Raw genomic sequence first — 25,511 nt, 5'->3', positions numbered from 1 at the left:
TAGAATTTAGGGGTTTATCACTTACGTGTAACACCCAGTGCTCATCCCAACAAGTGTCCTCCTTGTGCCCGTCACCCATTTGGCCCATCCCCCACCCACCACCCCTCCAGCAAGCAACCCCTCAATTTGTTCTCTATAGTTGAGTCTCTAATGGTTTGCTTCCCTGTTTTTATCTTACTTTATTTTTCCTTCCCTTCCCCTGTGTTCAATCTGTTTTGTTTCTTAAACTCCACATAGAAGCGAAATCATATGGTATTTAAGACCAGATTTTCTCCATCTGAGCAGGTGTCTGAGCAGGTAGGCTTTTGAAACAACATGGGAACTTTTTTCTCATGTTTGCTTATTCTTTTGACGTAACAAGAAGAGTGTTTTGAATCCTGTTTGGGCATTAATTGCATTACCAGTCCAATTAGCCTTGTAGGCTTTGCACATTTGATGGGTTGACCTTCCATATTGTTATTCATGTCTTTGACTAAAGCAGGGAGCAGTGTGGGGACTAGCGATCTCATTTGGGGTTGGGTTCACACCATATGTCGGCAATCAGCACACCGGGACTTGTTTTCCCAGCGGTGAATTTTATCTAGCTGTGTGGTCCATAGAGATCCTTATGAAAAAAGAACGTTCTCTATCATTGCCCTCTTCTTCAAATCAAGGATGACCTTGAGAAAAGGAAGTGGGATTCGATTGTTGTGTTGTGACTTGGGTGTGAAACCATGTGAGTCCCAGCCCTGACTTCCTTCTTTTCTAAGGTCTCTCAGATCAGCTGTTTCCATTCTTGAAACCATTTTTTAGTTCCTTTTTTTTTTTTTAATGTTTATTTATTCTTTGAGAGAGAGACAGAGACAGAGAACGAGTGGGGGAGGGGCAGAGAGAGAGGGAGACACAGAATCTGAAGCAGGCTCCAGGCTCTGAGCTGTCAGCACAGAGCCCGATGCAGGGTTTGAACTCATGAACCACGAGATCATGGCCTGAACTGAAGTCAGATGCTCAACCGACTGAGCCACCCAGGTGCCCCCATTTTTATGTTCTTTAGGAAAGTAAAACTATTCTTCCTCCTCTGGGCTTCAAGAATCTCTGTTCTTTGTGATTCTTTTAGAGATTCTTATCTGCCATCGTATTTTGAACTTTTTCTATTCTCTAGAACGTTCTCTCTTTTGTACTCATTTTCTTTTAACGTCCCTGTCTTTTTTTCCTGCCTTGTCCAGTCTGAAGATCATTCTTGGTAAAGATACAACCAAAATAGAAATTGAGTGCTTCTGCCTTTTTTTCTTCTTTCTATTGTTACTATTTATACCACTGACCATCAAAAGGACCCTTTCTGGTTCTTTATAGAATTTCTTGCTAATACTTTGTAGAATTTACTAGGCAACCAACCCACCATCCCACTGACTCACGAATCTATCACTAATTGTTATAATTTGAAGCATAATCTTTGACTCATTTTGGGTTTGTTTGCTCACGGTTGCTGCAGATTACTTGCCATCAGAATTATAACGGGAATTAACTAGCAGATAAGCACTGCTCTTTAATTTTTTTTGCCTTTGGTTGTATGGCTCTTTTCTTATCATGAACATATTTAAAAATCTGAGTTCATCAAGGACCTTTCTGTACAGCCACACATTAATGTCTCAAATATTACCACTTCCCTTATTTAGTGTATCTGTGTTATATTTATTTTACAAATTTATTACATTAATTATATTAAATGACCTTCCCATCCTCTTGAGAGTTTTGACCCTGGGATTATGTGTGTATTTTTTTTAACATTGAAAAAACTTTTTTTAAATTTATTTATTTTTGAGAGACAGAGAGAGATAGAATATGAGCAGGGGAGGGGCAGAGAGAGAAGGATAACCAGAATTCAAAGCAGGCTGCAGGCTCCAAGCTGTCAGCACAGAGCCCGATGCGGGGCTCGAACTCACAAACTGTGAGATCATGACCTGAGCCCAAGTCAGATGCTTAGCCTACTGAGCCACACAGGCACCCCTATGTGTGTATTTTTATCTGAACATTTTCAATCCTCCAGTCCTGAAGGTTAGGGCTCTGATGGTCTTTCCTGACTGTAGGAATACACAGGTGACTTGGTTTGTTTTCTTGCAAGGCTGTTGTCATTTTCACCCCATCAATACATGTTGTTCTTTAGGGGATCAGAACCTGGTCTAGAGTAGATGTCTCCCTAACTGTTGCAGTGGTAATGTGACTTGCTTCTTCCCCGAAACTCGGAAAAAGCACCGCTTTCTTTTTTTTTTTTTTAATTTTTTTTTTTTTTTTAACGTTTATTTATTTTTGAGACAGAGAGAGACAAAGCATAAACGGGGGAGGGTCAGAGAGAGGGAGACACAGAATCCGAAACAGGCTCTAGGCTCTGAGCTGTCAGCACAGAGCCCGACGCGGGGCTCGAACTCACGGACCGCGAGATCGTGACCCGAGCCGAAGTCGGACGCTTAACCGACTGAGCCACCCAGGCGCCCCAAGCACCGCTTTCTAAATGCGCAGTTTGTTCTCAAATACAAGGCTCTGCTTGGCCATGTATCAGTCCCATCAAAGTGTCATCCCATCAGTCATCTGGGAACCTCTCAAGAAATGGGGTGCTTCATTTCCTAAGGTTATCGGGGGTTCAAGGAGCTCCTAAATAGAATTACGGGGCTGTGCAAATGGATGGACCTCCAACATTATCCCTGATAGCTCTCATCCTGTCTGGATAATAGGCCAGCTTTTCCCATTCATTTTCCTTTAAAAGTGATACTCAGCCGTTAGCTCTTCACACTGGTGCAAGGAGAGTGAATGAGTTAACTTATCCCTATATCTGCTTCAAAATCAGCTTCAACCAAACGCAGTTCAACCAGATGAGGATTTCTCCTCTTTGGAAGATCCGTAGGGGAGTCACTTGGTCCTCGTTGACCTTCTTTATTTATGTTGCCTTGTACACCGCTCCCCACCTCCCATTTAACCCGTGGCCTCTTGCAGAAGTACCCATTGTCGTCATCTCGATTTGGGAGAGAGTGTTTGGATTGCATGATGTTGTGAAAAGATTTGTGTCAAGCATTCTTTGAGGAAGCAAAACTAAAATCTCAAAAATACAGGAAACGTGAAAGAAAGAGAAATTTTGCACGTAGGATTTAAGAGAGAAGCGAGAGCTGACACTGAAGAGAGCTCTAACTGAGTGGTTTCTCATGTTGAGCATCTTGGCCAGCTTCCTGGGAGGCGAAGCAAGTGTTAGGTATTCCCCATCTCCCTCTGCACCTCCCCTCCCCCTCAATACAAAAGATCATGAAAAATCAGCACAGTTATGTCAGTGCCGCCTATTTCTTTAAAGAGCTTGCTTTCTCGTTCTGCTGTAGCAAGAACAAGTCCTCCTTGGAGACTTTTCTCTGGACATATTTTTCCTCCACCTTAAAAATCTGTCAGACCGCGGGAAAAGGCGGAAGAATTGTATAAAGGACACCCACAGAAGTTTGCCCAGAATCACCAGTTGCTAACATTTTGCCAGTTTGCTTTACTTCTGTCATCTATTCATCCTGCCTGCCTGTCTGTCCATGTGTCTATCCTTTTGTCATTTGTGGATTTTAAAAAAAAATGTTTATTTGTTAATTTTGAGAGAGAGAGCATGAACATGAGCGGGGTAGGGGCAGAGAGAATCCCAAGCAGACTCCATGCTGTCAGTGCAGAGCCTGATGCGGGGCTCAGACTCACAAACTGTGAGATCATGACCTGGGCTGAAATCAAGAGTTGGATGCTTAACCTACTGAGCCACCCAGGCGCCCCTTGCTGAGCCATTTGAAAGAAAGTTGTAGCCATCGTGCCCCTTCACAGCTAAATATTTAAAACATGTATCACCAATACGTACGGGTATTTTCCTATGCACTCAGAATGCCATTATCACATCTAAGGAAACTCACATGAGCTCAGTGTCCCTTAGACACTGTTTTTATATTTTCTCAGTTGTCCCAAACTGCTTACAGCTGCCTTCCCCCACCGGTCTGGGATGCAGTCAAGGTTTACACATTGCGTGTGGTCGTTAACACCTCTTTAGTCTCTTTGTAACAAGCCTTCCGCCTTTCTTGGTTGGTTTGTTAAGTTTTTCACGGCCTCAGTTTTGTGTTGGAGGAATCCCGACCAGTGGCCATGGAGACCGTCCCACGTTCTGGATTTGTCCGGTTGTACAGAACGGCGCATAGATGATATTCTCAACGCTTTATCCGGGAGGCACGTGACGTCAGGTTGTCCCATTGTTAGTGATGCTAACTTTGGTGACAGTTGTGACTCTTAACCCATTGTAAAATTGCATTTCCCCATTTGCAGTGAATGATTCATCTGTGGGTTGATGTGAACACCGTGGTCCCCATGTGAACCATGTGGTTGTAGCATTCAGTGGTCTTCTTTGCCTGACTCGGTCATTACAGTGCGGGTTATGGGACGGTCGTTTTTCTCATGCTGTCATTGTTTTCAATATGTATTGGGTAGCATTGTAGCATAAGAAAAGCATCTTCCCCCTTCCCTTTTCTCTTCCTTTCAGCATCATTCGGAGACCCCTGTCGTATTTCTATTGGGTGTATAATCTGTTACCGTCATTTTTCTGTTTTTGTGTTCAGATTTTCCCAAATTGGCCAGTTGGAGCTCCACCAGGCTGGCTGCTGTGTCCCTTTGCACTGACTCCGTTAGTCTCTTAGCACGTCCTTGCTTTCTGGCACAGCCTTGAAGGTTCCCTGCTCCGGCTGTTCCTCCAGAGAGTCCTGGCTCTTATCACTAGTGAATGTTACCTGGAAACCAAGCCCTTGCCCTAGAGACTTTAACTGTAAGTAAGAATCCTCTTACTCGTCCTTGGCAGATACAGTACCAACGAAGGGGAGACCTGGAAAACGTTCATCTTCTCCGAGAGCCCAGTGTTTGTGTACGGGCTCCTCACGGAACCCGGCGAGAAGAGCACTGTCTTCACCATCTTTGGCTCCAACAAGGAGAATGTCCACAGCTGGCTGATCCTGCAGGTCAATGCCACAGGTGCCTTGGGTAAGCCGCTGCCTCCTCGGCCCTCTCCGTGGAGATATTTGTTGACCAGGGCATCGGCTTCGACACTCTGCACTCGAGAGAGTCTGTAGCCGTTGAAGGAGACGGACACGTATGCAGTAAGCGGTTGGGAAATACAGAGGTAGTTACTCAGACAGTTCTTAGTAGGAGCAGGTGTTATGTCTTGTTAGGTGTTTCTGTCTAGTCGCTGGAGCATAGTAGGTCTGCGTGTGTGTGCGTTGAACAGGTGAGTAAATGAAAAACATCCCTCCACATCAGCAGTTCTGCTTTGACAGACTCAGCAGGTGACTCCCGTGTGAATGGCAGTGTGCCCCATGTTGCAGGGACCTCTCAGCCGTCTAGGATCTCATCTGCCGTCTGCTAGTGTAGGCACAGGATGTGTAAGTAAGCAGGGAGAAGTGTAATCCAGAGTCTTTCTTCCTCCCCCGTTCCCTCTGCAGCCCTACTCTTTCCTCCCCCTTCTGCCTCAGCCGACATCATTCCAACTATCTGGAACATCCCCTCTGCTACCCATTCCGTTTCTCCTAGTCGAGATCCTTTTCACGTCTCAGGATCCAATGCACTTGGCTGCTGATATCCCAGCCAGAGGACCCCCACCCCCGACCTCTCGTCCGTGTCCAGAACATAAGCCCACCCCTCACGCCGTGAATTACAACTTGTGTCTGTCACCCTGTTTATATCACTCCCCATCGACTAGATTACAAGGGTCTTAGAAATAAGAACCTGTCTTGTGCATTCTGTATTTTCCGCCCACCGAACAGCCGGAGAGCCTTGCAGCCAGGGCTTAATAAGTAGTTGCTGATTTGAATGGCATTGAGTTGACGGCTGTTCATCAGTTTCAGGCAGCATGCAATCTGACACGGCTATGAAAAAGACGCAGAGTACCAGTATAGACGTAGGTATACTTTGGAATTCCCGTAGAAGCCACTCTGCTTAAATTCCAAGTGAGTACGGGTGGATGAAGTGACCGTCCAGGTTGTCTTACCATTTCTCAGCCCCTCCTTCCGTGAATCTTCCACGAACTTTCTTCCAAGCAGTGACAGCGGACTCTGTTGCTCTCGGGCCATTGCTTCCAGGTGTGCCCACCCTACTCCCCCAGAAAGCAGGCAGGAGACAACACCCCTGGGTGACACCATCTACCAACTAACCCTCTGATACCCATTTCTAGAAGGCACTGCAGAATCTGCTAAAATATTTCAGAAGTTTAGAGAGTGCCAAAGGTGGCTTGCTTCTTCCCAGACTTCTCAGACGAACGTCTGTGTTTCAGGCGGTACCATTTTCATTTGCCTGGGTGCCTCCTGGCGTCAGAGCAAGGTGATCAGGGGCTTGGGACAGTTCCCGAGGTCTGCGTGCCCGCTGAGAAGCACCGGGATGAGCCGGACGTGGGTGGCGGGGCTGAGGGGCGGGGAGGACAGGAAGGCCCACGTGGGTGTCCCTTGGACGCTTCATGCCGCGTTTCCTTTTCCTCAGGGGTTCCCTGCACGGAGAATGACTACAAGCTGTGGTCACCGTCTGATGAGCGGGGCAACGAGTGTTTGCTGGGACACAAGACTGTGTTCAAACGGAGGACTCCCCACGCGACGTGCTTTAACGGAGAGGACTTTGACCGGCCCGTGGTCGTGTCCAACTGCTCCTGCACCCGAGAGGACTATGAATGGTGGGTTCTTCCTGGATGCCTGGGGACTGGGTTGTGTCTTCCTCAGCAGTGTTACATACAGGCTAGGGCATGGTCCCTTCCCCTGAGGGAAGGAAGGCAATCGTAGGAAATATATATTTCCTTTTTTTTTTTTTTTTTAATTTTTTTTTGGGGGTGCCGGAATGGCTCAGTCGGTTGAGTGTCCGACTTTGGCTCAGGTCATGATCTTGCAGCTCGTGAGTTCAAGCCCTGCGTCTGGCTCTGTTCTGTGCTGACAGCTCAGAGCCTGGAGCCTGCTTCAGATTCTATGTCTCCCTCCCTCTCTGCCCCTCCCACTCACACTCTGTCTCTGTCTCTCAAAAATAAAGACTAAAAAAAAAATTTTTTTTAATGTTTATTTTTGAGAGAGAGAGAGAGAGAGAGAGCGAGCGAGCAGGGGAGGGGCAGAGAGAGAGAGGGAGACACAGAATCCAAAGCAGACTCCAGGCTCTGAGCTGTCAGCACAGAGCCCGACACGGGGCTCGAACCCACGAATGGTGAGATCATGACCTGAGCCGACGTCGGACGCTTAACTGAATGAACCACCCAGGCGCCCCAGAAATAAAGATTTCTTAAGAATTTTTGATGTGCCAAGAATGGTGCTAGGCACTTTTTATATAGGTTATTCCATTTAATTCTTATAGCTACGAAATGTGGGAGAGGAGTTACATCCTAGGGAAGCTGCCATAGTTTATTTAGGAATGGATCACTCTGGGATTTATTTCTAGGAGGGCGGCTTCCAAAGGGAACACACTGAAGGTTCCTGTGTAAGTAACTCCTTTTCCTTAGAAGCCCTATCCTGTAGGGAGTGTGCTTCTTTTTTTTGTTTTTTTAAATTTTTTTTTTAACGTTTATTTATTTTTGAGACAGAGAGAGAGCATGAACGGGGGAGGGGCAGAGAAAGAGGGAGACACAGAATCTGAAACAGGCTCCAGGCTCCGAGCTGTCAGCACAGAGCCCGACGCGGGGCTCGAACTCACAGACCGCGAGATCATGACCTGAGCTGGAGTCGGACGCCTAACCGACTGAGCCACCCAGGCGCCCCTGGGAGTGTGCTTCTTTATCTGCAGTGAGGGAATGTCAGTGCATGTATATTTGTATACTCATCAGTCCTGGAGCAGAGTACCCAAGGCAGGGCTGAGAATGGTGACAGCAGAAGAAATGACAGGTCCACAGATAACTGTGGCCAGAGAGGGAAAGCCGCACGTACCTTGGAGGAGGAAGGGGTGCCTTTATTGTGATTGTTGGCAGGAAGGAGGAGACTGATTTGGGGCTTGGAAATCAGGAAGTTCCTGGAGGAGGCACTGTTAGAGATGGAAGCGCCTGGATTTGTGGACGGGAGCATTCTGAGAAGATGTGGCAGCACTGGGGAGGCGGAGGGGTGGTGGGGAGGTCATTGGTAGTTTGGTTCGGATGCCTTGTCGGTATGAAGTGGGGTCAGTGAGGGGAACTGAGGCTGGTAGGTAAGGGTAGAGACAGGGGTGTGGACCTTATTCTGTAAGCAGCAGAGGGTCTTTGAAGGCTTTGAGGAGAGTCGCTGATCAGAGCAGAGCTTAGCTTTGGAAGATGATTCTAGCAGTAAAACACATAGGGTCTGGGAGCCCGTAGGCAGTCCCTGGTGCCTGTAATCCAGCATGAAATCACCCCAGGCTGGGCGGGGCTGTCAGTAGAGAGCATGGGTATCGAACTAAGCACGTCACTCACTTCTCAGCCACTGCCATTCTCAGAACAGCTAAAGTTTGCTTTAGGAAGCCACACTTATCTCGATGAAAGCCAGAAGCCTCTGATATGTTCTAGCCTGAGGTCGGAACAGGGACATGGGGTAAACGTCCTAGGCTTTGCGAGCCCTGCGGTCCATGATGGTGGCTTGGCGACTGCTTGTGGGAGCACAGAAGCAGCCGTAGGTGGATGGGCATGCCTGTGGTCCCAGAAAGCTCTGTTTAGAAGAACAGCTAACCAGATCTGGCCAACTCCTGCCCTAGACCCATGCTTCTGAAAGTCGAGCGTGCGTATGAATCACCTGGGATCTTGTTAAAATGCCAGTTCTGACTCCAGTTCTGGGGCTCTGTAGCTGGTGCCCTGCTCTGGGTGATCTGAGCTCGCTAATCTGCCAACCCATCCTTTGAACAGCCGGGTTTTAGACCGTACAGGACGCGCATTCTCTTTGAAAGCCGTGTGGTCCTGAGATAACGGCATAGAGCCTTGCAGTGTAAAACCACAGAGCTGTTTGACGTTCCCAGGGTTGTCCGTTCAGTGCCCCTTTGCTACCCTGTGTTCTCTCTTAGATGCCCCCAAATTGTAAATTCTAATCTGAGAGCTTTTGCTGGCCTGAGGTCCCCTGACTGTAGAGGCCCTATTCATGGAAAAGTTTGTAAGGCTCTCTCTCTTCTCTCTTTTATCCTAACTACGTCAAGACAAAAGGAAATAATAAACATGTAAGAAACCCTAACAACTCTCCTTTGTTTTTGGTTTGTTTTCTTAAAGACCCCTGCTGTGCTTTTTCTCTAAAATCTGCTCCCTTTCTACCAAAACGACAACAACAGCCAACAACCAGAGGCTGGTGTGCCTTCTTGGTAAACTGGCTTAGCTCCCACTGGTCTCCCGTGCTCATCCCAGCTGACTCGTGGAAACCCACTAGGGGCTGAGGGTTCAGTTTGGACGGGGAAAACCACCCGTCTTGCCTCTCACAGAGGTGGGCTTTAGGCCAGATGAGATCGTGAGGGTGATGACCCATGAAAATGATAAAGGATGTATTGATTTCAAGGCCTCTGATTGTGTAGCTGCTAGAAAGGAGCTGGCTGGTCTGTGTGGCTCCTGGAAATGTTTGGGGGCTTGGACCGCGGCAGTGAGGACGGGATGGTCTGAGGGAAGACTGTAGGAGGGGAAATGAGAATGAGTGAGCTTGTGGTTTCCGTGCGTTAGTTCAGCTGCCAACTGACAGCTACATGTGAAAGTCTGGTTGCTTCTGACGGTCCTTTCTGACCTCTCTGGAAAGCCCAGCCACTGGCCCATATGTTCCTTGATTTCAGCGTTAGTTTCTTTCGGAAGCTGGGCTTAACCCTCCCAACGTGTGTTCACGGCCTATTAGGCCGTGACCTACAGATTGCAGAAGCCTAAGAACAGGTGCTTTGCCATTGGAGGCAAGTAAATAATTAGGTAATGCTCCACCTAGCCCCCAAAAAGATCGTAAGCAGCCGTTCGGTAAAAATGACCTGATTTAATGAATGAGACGTGTTCCACACAGTAATAAAACTCTCCCTTCTGAAAAATTCCAACAAATTGCTGAATGTTGATTGTGGCGTAAGGAACCCACAGACCACTCAGCCCCGTACCTGTTAACGCTTCTCGTGGAGAAAGTGTTTAATAAGTAATTCATTGGTCTGGATAGAGTAAAGGAAGCCTTTCTTTTTTTATTTTTTTTTATTTTTTTATTTTTTTTATTTTTTTATTTTTTAATATATGAAATTTACTGTCAAATTGGTTTCCATACATAAAGGAAGCCTTTCGAGTAGAGCATGTCAACGTGAAGAATCTCTTTGAATTCGAATTTCGGTTTTGGGCCGGGCTTTGGGACGTATATAGTGTAACTGCCTCCTCTTGGGGTTGTTCACTGCGGTAAAGGGCAGAGTCAGGACTAGACCTACTGTCCCTGGTTCCTACTCCAGCTCCCCCCGCCCCGCCTCGCCCCCGAGCTGAGTATTTTGGCAGAGATGTGGCCCCCAAATTGTGGAAGGTCTCGTGGGCCAAAGTGTTGTGTCCTAAAGTACAGCATGAGACACCCACGGTGATTTTAGGTAGTGCATGGACATGGTCTTAAATAACGTTGAATCATTCATTTAAAAAAGGTGATTCTTTTAAATTTCCTTTCTAATGCTTGTCAGCATGTCAAGGAGAAAGTATCCCTGAGTGCTGGTAACTCTTTAACATTTGCTGGTCCCTCTTAACAAAGAGAGGGCAGACCCAGGGCCTTTGGGTGGGGAGCTAGATCCAGCTAAAAAAAAGTAATATTATTTTGTTTCTGGTGTAATGATTTGTATTGCCTTTGTCTGTTTTTGGCATATGATCGCGGTTTGCCAGTCGTGGTTCAGATACAACGTTTCTATTGAAAGTGTGTTAGCATAAAAAAGGGAGTGTTCTTCAAAGGGACATGTTTAGTAACTTACAGTAAGTTGGTAGGCGTTATGGGAGAAGTCACAAGAGTTGGTATTGACACGCCCCAAGTACACAAGCCATTGGCCCTAACAAACCCCGATTGCCTTTGCAGTGACTTTGGCTTCAAGATGAGTGAAGATCTGGCATTAGAGGTCTGTGTTCCGGATCCTGATTTTCCTGGGAAGTCATACTCCCCTCCTGTGCCTTGTCCTGTGGGTTCTACATACAGGAGAACAAGAGGGTACGTACCCCAACGTGCTGGGGACATGTCTGCACTGGGTTTGAGAGAGCAGAGAAAGCCACCTGGGCTCCTTTCGTACTCCCACTGCTTGGATTCGTAGCGGGTCTCAGGTAGCTTGGGCAATATTTAGAATTAGGATGTTTACAAACGCTTCTACCCTCTGTGAGAAAAAAATGCAAACCCGTAAGCTTCTCTGTAGCTCTAGCTATATGTTAAGTCATAAACTTCCGCAAGGACACATCGTCATAGGACTTCGTGGAAGGGATACATGTATATTCTTGCCCGGGACAGTCTTCCCTGTTATCTGGGCTTCCCGGTGTAATTATAAGCAGAACCAATTGAGAATGATGAAACATCCTTCTTGTTCTATAGGGAAGTGAAGAGATGGATGTGGATAGGAAATAGGTTTCCAGGTATGAAGACTTAATGGCTGTTCTTGGATGTGTCTGACCTCTTGCTCTTGGGGCGGGGGGGTGACAGCTATCGGAAGATTTCTGGGGACACTTGTAGTGGAGGAGACGTTGAAACACGGCTGGAAGGAGAACTGGTCCCGTGTCCCTTGGCAGGTAAGAGGTGGTTTCTTGCCTTTGAGTTCTTGAGACGTCATTGTAGTGTCCTTATGATCTCACGTTGGTCCAGTCTTGTGGCCCTTCTAACTCAGTGGTGGAAAAACATAGAAATTACAAGCATCACAGACCTCCCCTTTTCCTCTAACCTTGGTATCCAAACCAAATTTATAGCCTTATGCTTGCATAGGAATAGAGAGTAGCTTTTTGAGGGAAATCCCTTTTGGTCATTGAAAAATGTTTATTCGGCACCTCTTGTGTCCTAGGCACGGCGAGGGTCTTTTGTGTGTTCCTTGGTCTGTTTGTCAGGGTTGGAACATAAAGAAACTATGGCTCTTTGGGAAGTAGCGAAGTGGTCTATCTTCATTTTTATGATAATAATTATAACGAATACTTGAATGGAGTTTCACACTTTTAATGTACTTTTCCTTGTGTTGCCATTTTAATCCTTATCACCACTCAATGAAGCAGATACTATCATGAGTCCGCTTTTTTTTTTTTTTAAACGAAGCATGTTCAGAGGAGAGGATGAATCGACCTGTTTGAGGTCACGCATCTGGTAAGGGACAAAGTTCAAATTCAGACTCTTAAGCCCCATGCCCTTCCTTGGCCATCGCCCCAGTGGCAGATGAGTGTCACTCGCATTATTTTAGGTGACCGTTATGCATGCTCATTGGGAAAACGTTCTTTGGAGCGAGGGTTCGCGCTGTAAGGGGACGGTGTGGTCCAAACGTGCGTTAAGTTGACTGGTCCAAACGTGCGTTAAGTTGACTGAGCGGTGATGGCACAGGTATTTGCAACCCAGGCAGGAGACGATGATCCCCTTGCAAAGAGTTCACCTCCCGGCCTCTTTTTTCTTCCCTCCTCTGTTTCCAGTTCTTGTTCTTGCAGAACTTCCTTATTCCCTGTGAGCCCTTCCTCCTGCTCTTACCTCTCGGTGAAGGTGGATGGTTGGGGCTGCTTGGACCCGTGGTGGTGGTGGTGGTGGTGGGGTCTGATGGAACAGCCATCGGCACTCCGCTGAATCACGAGAAGCGCATGGCCCTCCGCAGACAGGGCAGAGCGCCCCCCTCCATTGCTCACCGCTTGCCAGCGTTTGCCCCGGTGTTTTTCATGCTAAGCTCATTAGTCCCTTAATTTAATCTTCCATCATTACCAGAGTCATTAACGTCCCTCGCTGTGGAGACTTCAAAAGAACACAGCTTCAGCAGATTCCTGCAAATGAGCAGATAATATTCAAATATGCTCCTCACGAGAGCTGTTACTGATGAGGGTTTGGGTTAGTAGGGTTGGAGTGGTTGCTCTCGGGCTGGAGTGCATACTTTCATAATAAACATTTCTGAAGATACTTCTGTAAGGGACAAAACAGTGTGTGGAAAACCACCTAAACTGGTAAGAGAGCTGTTTTCTTTGCTGAGAGGAGAAAATAGAACAGGGACCAAAGTAGAAAAAAAGCACATTTGTAGTGTAGACCACCTCCCAAATGTAAAAAAAAAAAAAAAAAAGAAAAAAAAAGACGCATGGCACAGAAGGCAGGGGTGTACCAGGAAAGGAAAGGATGGTTTCCTAGGGCTGATGGGAACCACAGCATCTTTGTAAAGATTGAGGTAATCTGGGCATCTGGTAATCTGGGCATCAGTTTTTTTTTTTTTAATGTTTATTTTTGAGAGAAAAAGAGAGCATGAACGGGGAAGGGGCAGAGAGAGAAGGAGACAGAATCTGATAGAGGCTCCAGGCTCTGAGCTGTCAGCACAGAGCCCCACGTGGGGGCTTGAACCCACAAGCCTTTAGATCATGACCCGAGCTGAAGTCGGACACTCAACTGACTGAGCCACCCAGGCACCCCTGGGCACCCTTTTTAAAAATGAAGTCATCTTCCTTCCTTTATGAGGACTGTAATAACACAGATGTCTGGGCTCTTCCTAGGCTGGGATTGGTCAAGAATTCTGTTCCTTTCCTAAGCACTGAACACCAGAAATGGGAAATGTTCCTCTGTCCCTAATCCTAAGGCAAGTCTTTCTGGACTCAGGCTCTGCTATAAAGGCATCAGGTGGTTAGAAGGAAAACCAGAGCCCCAGCATGGGGTTTGCAGATGTTGGAGATGCGGGGTGGAAAGCTTGCTGCTGTGAACGTATCCTCCACGGCCCCCTGTGGCAGCTGCGACGAGAGTCCTTGACTTCCCTGTCACGTACGGGCTTGGCAGTTTTCGTCTTAACGGCCCCCTTCACTGGGAATTACAGTGGGAAGCTTCCCTTGAAAACCAGAAGAAGAGATTAGTTACCCCGTGGTGGCGGCTTAGACATTTTTGAAGTAAAATGAGACCAAAGGAAAAGTAGGCAGACTTAACCTTTATTAAAAATTGTATGTGGGGGCACCTGGGTGTTAAGTGTCCAACTCTTGATTTCGGCTCAGGTCACGATCTCCTGGTTCATGAGACCGAGCCCCACGTTGGGCTCTGTGCTGACAGCGTGGAGCCGGCTTGGGATGCTCTCTCTCCCTCTCTCTCTGCCTCACCTGCTTGCGTGCTCTCTCTCGAAATAAATAATCTTTAAAAAAAAAAAAAAAACCGTAGGTAGATTTTTTGGGGGGGATGCATTATCTGTCTTCTAGCTGGGAAGCAGGCAGCTAGTTCACGTGAACTCAATGAAGGGAATCAGAGAGAGCGAAAAACGGTCACCCTGCAGGCCTGCGGCCGAGAGATTCGGGTCTTGGTCCCACACACAGCATACTGTCCAAATGGACACGTTAGACGTGGACGGGGCTGTGCTGCTCGTGTCCATCGCTGTGGAAAAATCTGAATGTTTTCTCGGCCGTTCCCTAAGTAGAAGAGAGAGAAGACTAGCTCCTCCGGTGACTGGCTGTCTGACATTAAGTAAGTCGCCTCAAACACTCTGGGCCTCTATTTCTGTGTCTTCAAAAAACGACCACGTGAGCATCTCGACTGTAAGAGGCAGCATTGTGTAGTGGGTAAAATGTAGGTCCTGGAGCCAGACTGCCCAAGTTCAAGCCGTGGCTCTCCTACTTCCGAGTTGGGTGACCTTGAGTGCGTTAACCTCTCTGCTGTCGGTTTTCTCACGTATAAAATCGAGCTAACGGTCATGCTTCCATCAGGCGGTTGTTACGCCCGCGAAACAAACGCCGGAAGCTGGTATATGCACTGTGTAAGTATTTGTTAAGTAGAGGTAGAATCTTCGGGATGATCGCGTGGTGAGACGTTTCGTTAAGTATTCGAGAACAAATGTAGCCTTACTGTTTTGGAAACACACTAGGTTGATATAATTGCCCTGTGTCATCGTGAGTGACGTTGGATGGGTGAGCAAACAGATTAGCTACGAGTCTCCGTGACGAGGGGTCTCCAGTCAACATGATTACGGTGCCGTGTGATACAGTCCTGTGACGAGGGAGAGCATGCTGCGTGGGGTCATCATGTTCTCATGTGTAACTTGAAAGACTTCTAGGTCGAGCTCAGAAGCGTGGATGTTGGAGCATGCCTACTGGGGCACCCAGATGAAAAAGAGCAAATGTAACGAGGGACACGGTTTGCAGCCACGACAACGGATTTATAGGGGTTGAAGTAGCTTGTCCCAAGTGGAAAGGCGATTCTGCTTTCCACATCTCGATTCCCGTGCTTTGCCACTAGATCCACGCCACGGGCCCGTGGCTCTGAGGTTTAGGCTTGAGAAGAAAACAGGCGAGGCATGCCAAGACCTCCTCAGCAACCCCCGGGCCCACCCTCTCTGTTGCTTTGTGTGTCTGTGCAGAGGAGAATGAGTTCATCCTGTACGCCATGCGGAAGTCCATCCACCGCTATGACCTGGCCTCAGGAGCCACGGAGCAGCTGCCTCTCACTGGCTTGCGGGCCGCAGTGGCCCTGGACTTTGACTATGAGCAGAACTGCTTGTATTGGTCTGACCTGGCCTTGGACATCATCCAGGTGCGTCAACCCTTCGGTCTGCTCGCGGGGGCTACGCCTCGTGATCGCCCAGTCCTGATAAGCCTCTTTCCAAATGGCCCACTTCTAATTCCCAACAGGTATTAGAAATGGGTATTAGAGGTTTTACATGGTAACTCATTTCAGGGCCGGCTGATGAAAATTTTCAGTCTTCTCTTTTAGCATTTTCTTGCCCTGCCTACTTCTGTCCTTGTAGGAAGGACAGAGGGAGCCCAAGCCGGCAGTCTGGCTTATAAGGGAAGCCTCACTTTTCCTGCTGGGAAGATTTTAGGACTAGCAGCGTAGGATTATTAGTCACTATCGCACCAGCTGCCTCTTAAGCGTCCTTCTGCCGAAGCCGTGACCCAGTAATACTTGACTTCTCCACGTAATTATCCACTTGAGCTATTCCGAACACAGTCAAGAGCTGGGAAGTGAGCTCTAAAGATCCCCACACAGGCCAGATAGATAGCCATCTACACTCAAACCCATGCATTTTATTTTTTTTTATTTTTTATTTTTTTTATTTTTTTTAACATTTATTTATTTTTGAGACAGAGAGAGAGAGAGCATGAACGGGGGAGGGTCAGAGAGAGAGGGAGACACACAGAATATGAAACAGGCTCCAGGCTCTGAGCAGTCAGCACAGAGCCCGACATGGGGCTCGAACTCACATACGGCGAGATCGTGACCTGAGCCGAAGTCGGACGCTCAGCCGACTGAGCCACCCAGGCGCCCCAAACCCATGCATTTTAAAGGAGAGCTATTTGATCTTTATTCATTGCCCACTTAATCCCTTTTAGAAAAGCAATTCCAACAAGCTTTCTCGGGACTTCCAACCCAATTTTACTGGGGCCGGGTTTTGAGGAGGGTGGCGATGGGGGGTGGGGGATGGGCATTGGGAGGGACTGGTGGGTGGAGCTATCCCAAGGGAGGAGAGCCTCTGAAAACTGACCCAAGAACTCAGAGATAACAGCAGTCTGGCTTCGTGTATTTTTTTTTTTTTTTTTTCAACTTTTTTTATTTATTTTTGGGACAGAGAGAGACAGAGCATGAACGGGGGAGGGGCAGAGAGAGAGGGAGACACAGAATCGGAAACAGGCTCCAGGCTCCGAGCCATCAGCCCAGAGCCTGACGCAGGGCTCGAACTCACAGACCGCGAGATCGTGACCTGGCTGAAGTCGGACGCTTAACCGACTGCGCCACCCAGGCACCCCGGGCTTCGTGTATTTTAAAAGCAAACAAAATCCTGCTTCTCCGTAATCTCCGACCTCATTATTGTGATACGGCATCGTTCAGTAACCGGTGTTCGTAACGCTCATGCTGAGTCATACAGATGATTACGTTGTGTTTAGGTGTTCTGCTGAAAACAGGAAGCGGTGACATGTTCTAGAACACTTTGCCCGGAAACCGGCTTCGCTCACGTGGAAAGTTGACTCATCTAAAACCTCGCATCCCTTGCCAGCCAAGCCCGTTGAGGAAACGGTTACCATCGGGGGGACCGAGCTGGCGCGGGGTCGTCTGCGCGTTTCACAGCCTTTGTTCTTTTTCTCTCTTCAGCGCCTCTGTCTGAACGGGAGTACAGGGCAAGAGGTGATCATCAACTCCGGCCTGGAGACCGTAGAGGCCTTGGCTTTTGAACCCCTCAGCCAGTTATTGTACTGGGTGGATTCTGGCTTTAAAAAGATTGAGGTACGTGTGTCCCATGCTGTCCGTAATTAAGCGAGCAGGGGGTGCACCTGGGCCTGGAGTCACGTTTTGACACCGAGGTGGCAGCTAGTGTGTCCCACCCACTTCTCTGGAGATTCTTCGAGAATTCCAGAGAATGGGCCAGCGGAGCCTCTGGAAAGGGAAGAAAAGGGGGGAGGTTCCGAATTCTTGCCCTTTGCCGTGAAGGGCCCACGTGAGAACAGGATGCCTGGACCCACCTGACAGAGATTTCTCGAAGGTGCCCTGAATGGTTCTGTTTTGGCTAACGGCAGCATGTGGGAGTAACCATAATGATAATCATAATAACGCCACAGCATGATTATCGTGCCGTAGTATCAGTGCTCTAGCATGACTGTTGTCGACCAGAGTCATAAAGACAACGTCACGATCATGATCACCATCGTTATTATTAAAGGCAATGAGGACTCCCTGGGTGCCAAGCCCCACTAGAACCACTTTGCATGAATTATGTGATAGACTTCTTACAACAACCCTGTTAACAGTGGGTACTTTTTTTTTTTAAATGTTTTATTTATATTTGAGACAGAGAGAGAGAGAGACAGAGCATGAGTGGGGGAGGGGCAGAGAGACGGAGACAGAACCTGAAGCAGGCTCCAGGCTCCGGGCCGTGAGCTGTCAGCACAGCGCCCGATGCGGCCTCGAACTCACGAGCAGCGAGATCATGACGTGAGCTGAAGTCGGACGCTTAACCGACTGAGCCACGCAGGCGTCCCAACAGCGGGTACTCTTATTATCCCGTTTTTACCTGTCTGTGCCTTAGCTACCTAAGGCAACGCGAGGGTCAGGAATGGCCTCGACAGCACCAAAGTCATGGTCTCATAGGCACGCTCACCTCCTGGACGTCACGGCTGCGGCCCATCGTCCCCAGCCCTCTTTGTACTGACGATGTGGAAGCATGGCACGCGGGTGGTGCAGGAAGTGCAGTAGAGGCAGGGAGGCTCAGAGAGTCGGGAGAAGTTGCCAGACGAGACCCGCGAAGTCGAGAGCCAGACCTGGGTTCCGTCTTTATTCTGGAAGCCGAGTGACTGTTGTGATCGAGATTAGAGTTTCGTGGAGGCAGCGAACTAATGAAGAAAGAAGTCTGTCAGTTCCGTCAGCGACGCGTCCTCCAGAGAATGTCCGGGGTGGGGGGTGGGGGACAGTGTGATCGTGTGACTGCACAGTCAGGCGGCATGCCACGAGGTGGGCAGGAAGGCCTTGAGGATGTGACACCTGAGCGGAGCCCTGAGGACAGGGTGATTAGCGTCCACGCCACAGCGCGGCTGGGGGAAGTGAACAAGAAGGCGCCCAGTGCCTTGGACATACTGAGTAGTGCGTCTGTCTTGCCCTTCCTCTCCTTTCTTTGATGTGTGTGGTCAGCACTTTGCCAGGTGCTGGAAGGATGCAGTAAAGCGTAAGCCCCCACACAGCATACAACTCAGGTCCCGTCTGTGCAGAATGGTGAGGGGAGTCACGGACAAGAAGTGCCGACGCTCGTTGCTCGAGGCAGGTCAGAGGCGTTAAGCCGAGGAAGTGGGGCCTGGAGGTGAGTTTTGAAGGAAAGACACGATTTGATTACGGGGCAGAGGACAGGCCCAGGAGGGGATATGGTAAGAGCAGACGAGGACGAGGAGTACGTCAGGCTTGGAGACCCACGAGAAGGCCAGTCCCACCAAAGTTGTAGGGGCTGACGTGGAAGAGAGAGAATATGGGGGAAAGAAAATGAACGGTCTGTGGAGGCTCCTTTTTTGTTTTTGAGTTTTTTTTTTTTAACGTTTATTCATCTTTCGAGAGACGAGAGAGAGAACACCAGCAGGGGAGGGGCAGAGAGGGAGACGCAGAATCCGAAGCAGGCTCCAGGCTCCGAGCTGTCGGCACAGTCCGACACGGGGCTCGAACTCACGAACTGTGAGAGCATGACCTGAGCCAAAGTCGGTCTGAAGCCAGAGCTTAACCAACTGGGCCACCCAGGCGCCCGTGTGGAGACGCTTAATCGTGAGGCGGGAACTTTGAGGATTTGTTTTGTGGACAACGTAGAGCCACTGGTGGCTTTGGAGCCTGGAGTGACGTAGGTGGGTTGCTTTGTGCAGATCTTCACGCCCCAGACCTGGGGCACAGGCGGCCGTGTGGCTCCTCTGTCAGACCACGTGAGAATTGTCTCATGACCGGAGGAGGGAACAGCTCATTCCGCCGGGAAGTTTCCCAGATGGCGCCTGCAGGGGAATCAGGCAGTCATAGAGGCGCGTGTCTGTAGGCAGCAGCCCCATGGGAAACTGTGATGTGGGCCTTTCAAGGAGCTCACATCCATCTTGGCCTTCCACCCACGGCTCCCACCACCCCCCCCCCCTTTTTTTTTTGTCAGGTAGCTAATCCAGATGGTGACTTCCGACTCACGATTGTCAACTCCTCTGTGCTCGATCGGCCCCGGGCCCTGGTCCTCCTGCCCCAAGACGGGTAAGTGTGGCCCCAGAGGGAGTCAGCATGTGTCGGATGCTACAGCAGACAGATTTTCGTGGAAATGCAAACTGCTGAACACAAACTTGTTTCTGATGATTACGGTTGAAATAATCTGTTGACTTCGAGTTTTGAAGCCAGAGCTCAGTCATCTGGTCAGGTAACTCTACTCCCTTTCCGTTCCCGAGCATCAGAGTCTCTGCACCCAGATGTCTCACATCTGTGGGGTGTTTTCTCCAACGAAGGGTATTATTGAAAGCAAGTCTCTCGGTTAGATGTGGTCAGGCCTGGTTGGATATCGTAAGGATCTTTACCTGGAGTTTGAGGCATGATGCAAACATTTGATCCCGTCCATCTTTTTCCTGTGCACCCCCCCCCCCCCCCCGCCGGCTTGGGTGGGTTCTCTTACTAACAATTTGTATGCACCTGGGAAATGCAAAGGTGCTTTTTATTAATTTCTTAACTTAAGGAAACATAGCTGAAAGGAAATTCTGGATTAGGTTTTCAGTCCTTCTAATATTTATGATACAGAATTCGATCTGCTTTTTAAGAGAAAAAGTATATGTACCTGATTAAAAACGTTACGAGAACAGAAGCTTATGACATGAAAAACATTTGTTTTCTCCTTTCTCACTCTTAACCCTTCTCGCTCACGCATCCTAGGGGTAACCATGATTAGTGGTTTCTTGTGTAGCTTTCAGAATTCTCTTTTACCCGTATACAAGCGTATATCCTTAAAACACATGTACACGCCCGTGTGTCAGACAGAATCGGAGGACATTTGCTGTTCTGCATGTTTTAAACATATTTAACGTGGTTTGAAGATGACGTTTTCATGTGAGTGCTTGTAGATTTTTCAGGCTTCGTAATACTCTTTTGTGTATACCACAGTCTGTCACTTTCTCTGTATATTGACGTTTTGGTGTGTATACATACATATCCACCTAAAAGTGTGTGTGTATCTGTACACACATAATACATATACGTGTACACGTATGTATATATATACGCACTTGCTAGTAAGAATGATGCTGTGATGAATAGCTTTGTATATTGCAGTCACGTAACTTGATTATATCTGTTTAAATTCCGGTAAAGGAATTCCTGGGTCAAGAAGTTAAGTATCTTAAGTATCACAATTACAGATTATAACAATAATGCTGAACGAACTGGCCTTATGTTTGTCGATGGGCTTCTTACCTCCTTGGGGTAGCATGTGACCCCACCCCCCACCCCCCCCACCTTTCCCCAGGTCTGATGTGATGTGCATTCTTTCCTGGTTTTGACCAGGGTGATGTTCTGGACTGACTGGGGAGACCTGAAGCCAGGAATTTATCGGAGCAACATGGACGGTTCTGCTGTGCATCGTCTAGTGTCAGAGGACGTGAAGTGGCCCAACGGCATCTCTGTGGATGACCAGTGGATCTACTGGACAGACGCCTACCTGGACTGCATCGAGCGGATCACCTTTGATGGCCAGCAGCGCTCCGTCATCCTGGACAACCTCCCACACCCCTACGCCATCGCCGTCTTTAAGGTGGGGCCTCCTTTGCTCCCACCTTGGGCGGTCTCTTAGAGCTGGGGAAGAGTGTACCGAGGTGAAGAGCTGCTCTTGTCTTACAGAGATGCTTGTCTACTTCTGGAAAACCGGCTCATTTCTGAATTTGAGACAGTTTCCTTTACAGTTTCCTTTCCTTGACATCCTTTACGGATGTCACAGTTGCCGGGCTGCTCACTGTTCACATTTCAACAGATTAAAGGTTGAGGTTGTTTCACGGAAAAATCCCCGTTTGCCCTTGAGTGCCGGTAGTCTGGGCTCCGTGTCATCTCCTGTGCGGCTTGTCCGCCTCGTGCCCTGATGGCTTCAGATGAGCTCTGTAACAGCTGCATTGCCCGTCGCTCCTGCTTCGACTCTAGAAAACAGAATGGTCGCTTCTCCCCGACGTTGGGAAGCAGATTTCGAACCGAAGGGGCTGGACCGTGGGCAAACTTGATTGCCCATCGGTTAGTTTCTTTCGGGCGGTCCCTTCTGTGCGGCTCTTTGGTGAGGTCTGGATAAAACTGCTGCCTTGCATTTCGGCGGAATCTTGATGAAGCTGGTCATTCACCAGTGAACGTGAGGCATCGCCCCGCACGGGCAAACCCGTGTTCTCACGGAGGGTCCAGAACAGGAGACCCAGGAACTACGCTAACGAGCACGGTTTTCTTTTTTCTTTTTTTAGAATGAAATCTACTGGGATGATTGGTCGCAGCTCAGCATCTTCCGAGCTTCCAAGTACACCGGCTCTCAGATGGCGATTCTGGCGAGCCAGCTCACGGGGCTGATGGACATGAAGATTTTCTACAAGGGGAAGACGACTGGTAAGGCGGTATGCCCCGCTTCGTCTTTCTCTCTCTCTGTCTCTTGTGGATCTCTAGGCGGGGCTGGGCGTGGGCAATCCCTGCTCAGGCGGGATCTGGCAGCCTGCATTTTTATTGTCACGACAACATGCACATTATTTAATGTCTTCCTAATGACATCTTAATTTCTTTTCTAATGGTACACAAACAGCTGGAAGACAGCGTGTTTTTGCCTGCCTAGCGTGTGATACTTGGCGGGTAATTACACCCCCCTCCCCTGCCTTTGGCCCCTGACTGATTGGTGCTGTGGCTTCTGTTGCAGCTGGAGAGTCCCAGCGGGCGCTTAATCCCTACTTGGCAACCTTACAGGGCCCAGCGCTGTGCTGGGTGTGCAGACAGTCGCTGCCTCCTGATGGGATCGTGTCTTGTTCTCCGGTTGCCCAGATGACCTGTTGCTCATTGAGCGCCTCCCTGTATGATGCATTAATGAATGCGTCCCTCCTGCAACTCTTAAGGCCCATGAAGAAGGGGATTGTGGGTTTTTTCTTTTTTTTTTTTTTTTTTTTCTTTCTTCCCTTCTGGCCTCAACAGTTTTGCCACTGCCTGGCACTTAGTAGGGCTCGGTATTTGTGGAAAGAGGTCATGGAAAAGGAAGAGCTGCCATTGGATGGAGACAGTAGCTGTCTTTTTTTTTTTTTTTTTTTTTAATTTTTTTTCTAACGTTTTTATTTATTTTTGAGACAGAGAGAGACAAAGCATGAGCAGGGGAGGGGCAGAGAGAGAGGGAGACACAGAATCCAAGGCAGGCTCCAGGCTCTGAGCTGTCAGCACAGAGCCCGACGCGGGGCTCGGACTCAGAGACTATGAGATCATGACCTGAGCTGAAGTCGGATGCCCAACCGACTGAGCCGCCCAGGTGCCCCAGTAGCTGTCTTAAAGATTGCTGGCGGAGGCTTCGAGAGCTGCTCCGGTGCCTGTGACCCTCTGGTCCTGGAGAAAGCCTCCTTCCTTATTTCCTGCCCTTTCCGTCTGTATGCCACCCGTATGGTTGGCTCTCCAGAAGAGACGGCAGGATGCTCTGGGAAGAATAGTCCTTTTAAGAAGCACCCTATTTTTCTCAGCAGGATTAAATAGCACCCTGGGTCTGCTGACTCTCCTTTATTGACAAACTGCTAGGTTTCCCGGTTTGAACTAGAATGTTGACATTGTTTGGTGGGTTTTGGCTGGCCTTGTGCTAAGAGAAGATTGTCAAAGGGAAAAAATACGGTTATAGATACCCTTGTTATTTGGGGGAGACCAGTGGAGATAGCATTGAGAACACCCTTAGGAAACCATATGGAATGCTGGAAATGTAAGTCTGTATTCTTGTCCTGCCTTTGCGACTGACCTGTGACGTGGGCGGGGGCGGTACTGGGATCCATGGATCATAGATTAGGGAACGACATCTCAGATGTTGTGAATTCGCTCTCTCAAAGGTCCCTCGCTGGTTTAGGAGCCGGGCTTTTGTTCCCGTTCTGCCACAGAACGTAGGGGTCACTCTCTTCTCGGACATGGTGCCTGTTTTAAAACAGGGAGAGATGAAGGACTGCTTCTCAGCTCCAGGGGCTGAAACTCAGGGCCTTTGTCTGATGGAGGACCCCCACCCCTGCTGATGGGCGTGGGTAGCAAGCCCAGTGAGTCCTCAGCATTCCTCTGGATTAGCACTCCTTCCAGAAAGCAAGTCTGCCTTTTGACAAGCGCTTGTAAGCACATGTTGGTGAGCACACGGCAGCGTTCAGATGAACCGCTGACCCTTGGGCTTCCACCCCTCCCCGGTCTCGGCTGGTCACTTGCTTCATTCCAGCTGATGGGCAGTCACCGCCAGGTCCCGGGGGGGCGGGGGTGGTGTGCTGGGGGAGCGAGTTTGTGGTCTAAGCATGTGCATAGGTGGTCTCCTGGGGCTGTGCACACGGGCCTGCGAGCCTCACCTTGGGCATGAGTTCCCCTTTGTGCCTGAATGAGCCCCCTTCATTTAAACCATCCAGAGTAATTCCGGGAGTCTGGCTGGGGTCTGGACGGAGATGTGTGCCGGTGGGTAGCACACAGACTCGGGCCTGCAGCCTCAGGACCGGTCGCTGCCTTCTCTTTGGTCCTTCCTCCGTTTGCCTTTCGGATTTCCTTTTTCTCCTTTGTGCGAGCAGGATCCTTGCAGCCGGCCTCCTGCCCACAGACACAGGGCCGGAGAAGCAAGTCTGTGATCTCTCAGGGCTAGTTTAGGTTAGCTGAGCACTTTTGAAATGGCAGCTGGCTGCCAGCACTGCCTGTATGCAGCAGGTGCCTCTTGGCCTTGAACTTGTTTGCTCTAACCTGCCTGATTTTTTTGGACCCTGTTTTGCACATTCGTGACCTCTGGTGCTAGTCAACCTTTATTATTTTTATTGTCAGCTTCTAGCGCACGTAGGACTATTAGCCAAGTGTAAAATAATAATCGAGATGATAACCTACATTTATTTAGGGATTCCTGTGTTATCAGTATCACGCTAATGTGCTTTGTGGGCTTGAATGACCTCAGTTAACCTTCCCCAAATCCTGTGTACTATTAATATTTCTGTTTTGTAGATGAGAACATGAAAGTCAGGTTCATGTTTCTGTATCATACGTATAGTCAAGTGGTAAGAATTTGCACCGTGGCCTGATTCACTTCCAAGCTTGACTTCCACGAAACTGTTAGGCTCTGCTCCCTCTATCATCTGTTGTTGGAATAGCAGTGCCCTGGTATATGATGGTGATATGGAAGTCCTAGATGTTGATTGATTGATGTTCGTGATAAAAATTTGTTCACTCCGAGCATTTGTCCATTTGGGTGATTTTGGTTATAACCAGACGCCTTTCTTGATCTTTGTCCCTGATTAGTTTTCATGTAGGGTTACTGGAATTTATTCTCCACAAAGAGTGCTTTTTTCTTTTTCTTTTTTTAAATGTGTATTTATTTTTGAGAGAGAGAGAGCACAAGCAGGGGAGGGGCAGAGAGAGGGGGAGACAGAATCGGAAGCAGGCTCCAGGCTCTGAGCTGTCAGCACAGAGCCCGACGTGGGGCTCGAACTCAACGAACTGCAAGATCATGACCTAAGCCGAAGTCAGAAGCGTAACCGACTGAGCCACCCAGGCGCCCTGAGTGCTTTTTCTTTAAAGAGCTTAGTTTACAAGGCTGTTGATTTTTTCAGTTGATTTTGCAATGGATTAAAATACTTTGGAGCTCTTGGAATGGTCCTTCAGAGTCTCAGTAACCTAAGGCTTTTAAATATCTGTAGTGAGGGCAAACACTTATTCTCTGAGGTGGATTTGATTTGATCATTGTCAAACGTTTAGATAATTAAGCAAGATAATAGCATTTCTGTGTCCTAAACTGGTTCTGGAGGAATTTTCCAAAGAGGAGAT

General features: G+C 48.6%; 1 protein-coding gene and 1 long non-coding RNA gene across 2 annotated transcripts in view; both read left to right on the top strand.

Moving 5' to 3' along the window:
- Positions 1-25,511, top strand: part of SORL1 (sortilin related receptor 1) — a 168,643-nt gene that overhangs the window by 82,379 nt on the left and 60,753 nt on the right. The window contains exons 13-21 of the mRNA XM_078432861.2: positions 4,829-5,007; positions 6,496-6,682; positions 10,965-11,093; positions 11,574-11,659; positions 15,421-15,593; positions 17,151-17,282; positions 19,663-19,754; positions 21,045-21,291; positions 21,977-22,115. Of these exons, the coding sequence (XP_078288987.2) occupies positions 4,829-5,007; positions 6,496-6,682; positions 10,965-11,093; positions 11,574-11,659; positions 15,421-15,593; positions 17,151-17,282; positions 19,663-19,754; positions 21,045-21,291; positions 21,977-22,115 (1,364 nt within the window). The remainder of the gene's footprint in view (positions 1-4,828; positions 5,008-6,495; positions 6,683-10,964; positions 11,094-11,573; positions 11,660-15,420; positions 15,594-17,150; positions 17,283-19,662; positions 19,755-21,044; positions 21,292-21,976; positions 22,116-25,511) is intronic.
- Positions 11,666-13,725, top strand: LOC132661002 (uncharacterized). Its single transcript, XR_009602005.3, has 2 exons — positions 11,666-12,218; positions 12,313-13,725. It is a non-coding gene; the product is annotated as an uncharacterized LOC132661002 (long non-coding RNA).

The sequence above is a fragment of the Panthera onca genome, chromosome D1, assembly GCF_046562875.1.
Source record: "Panthera onca isolate mPanOnc1 chromosome D1, mPanOnc1 haplotype 2, whole genome shotgun sequence".
Classification (NCBI taxonomy): Eukaryota; Metazoa; Chordata; class Mammalia; order Carnivora; family Felidae; genus Panthera; species Panthera onca.
Note: the sequence above shows the minus strand (reverse complement) of the source record. Positions and strands in the feature narration are given on the sequence as shown.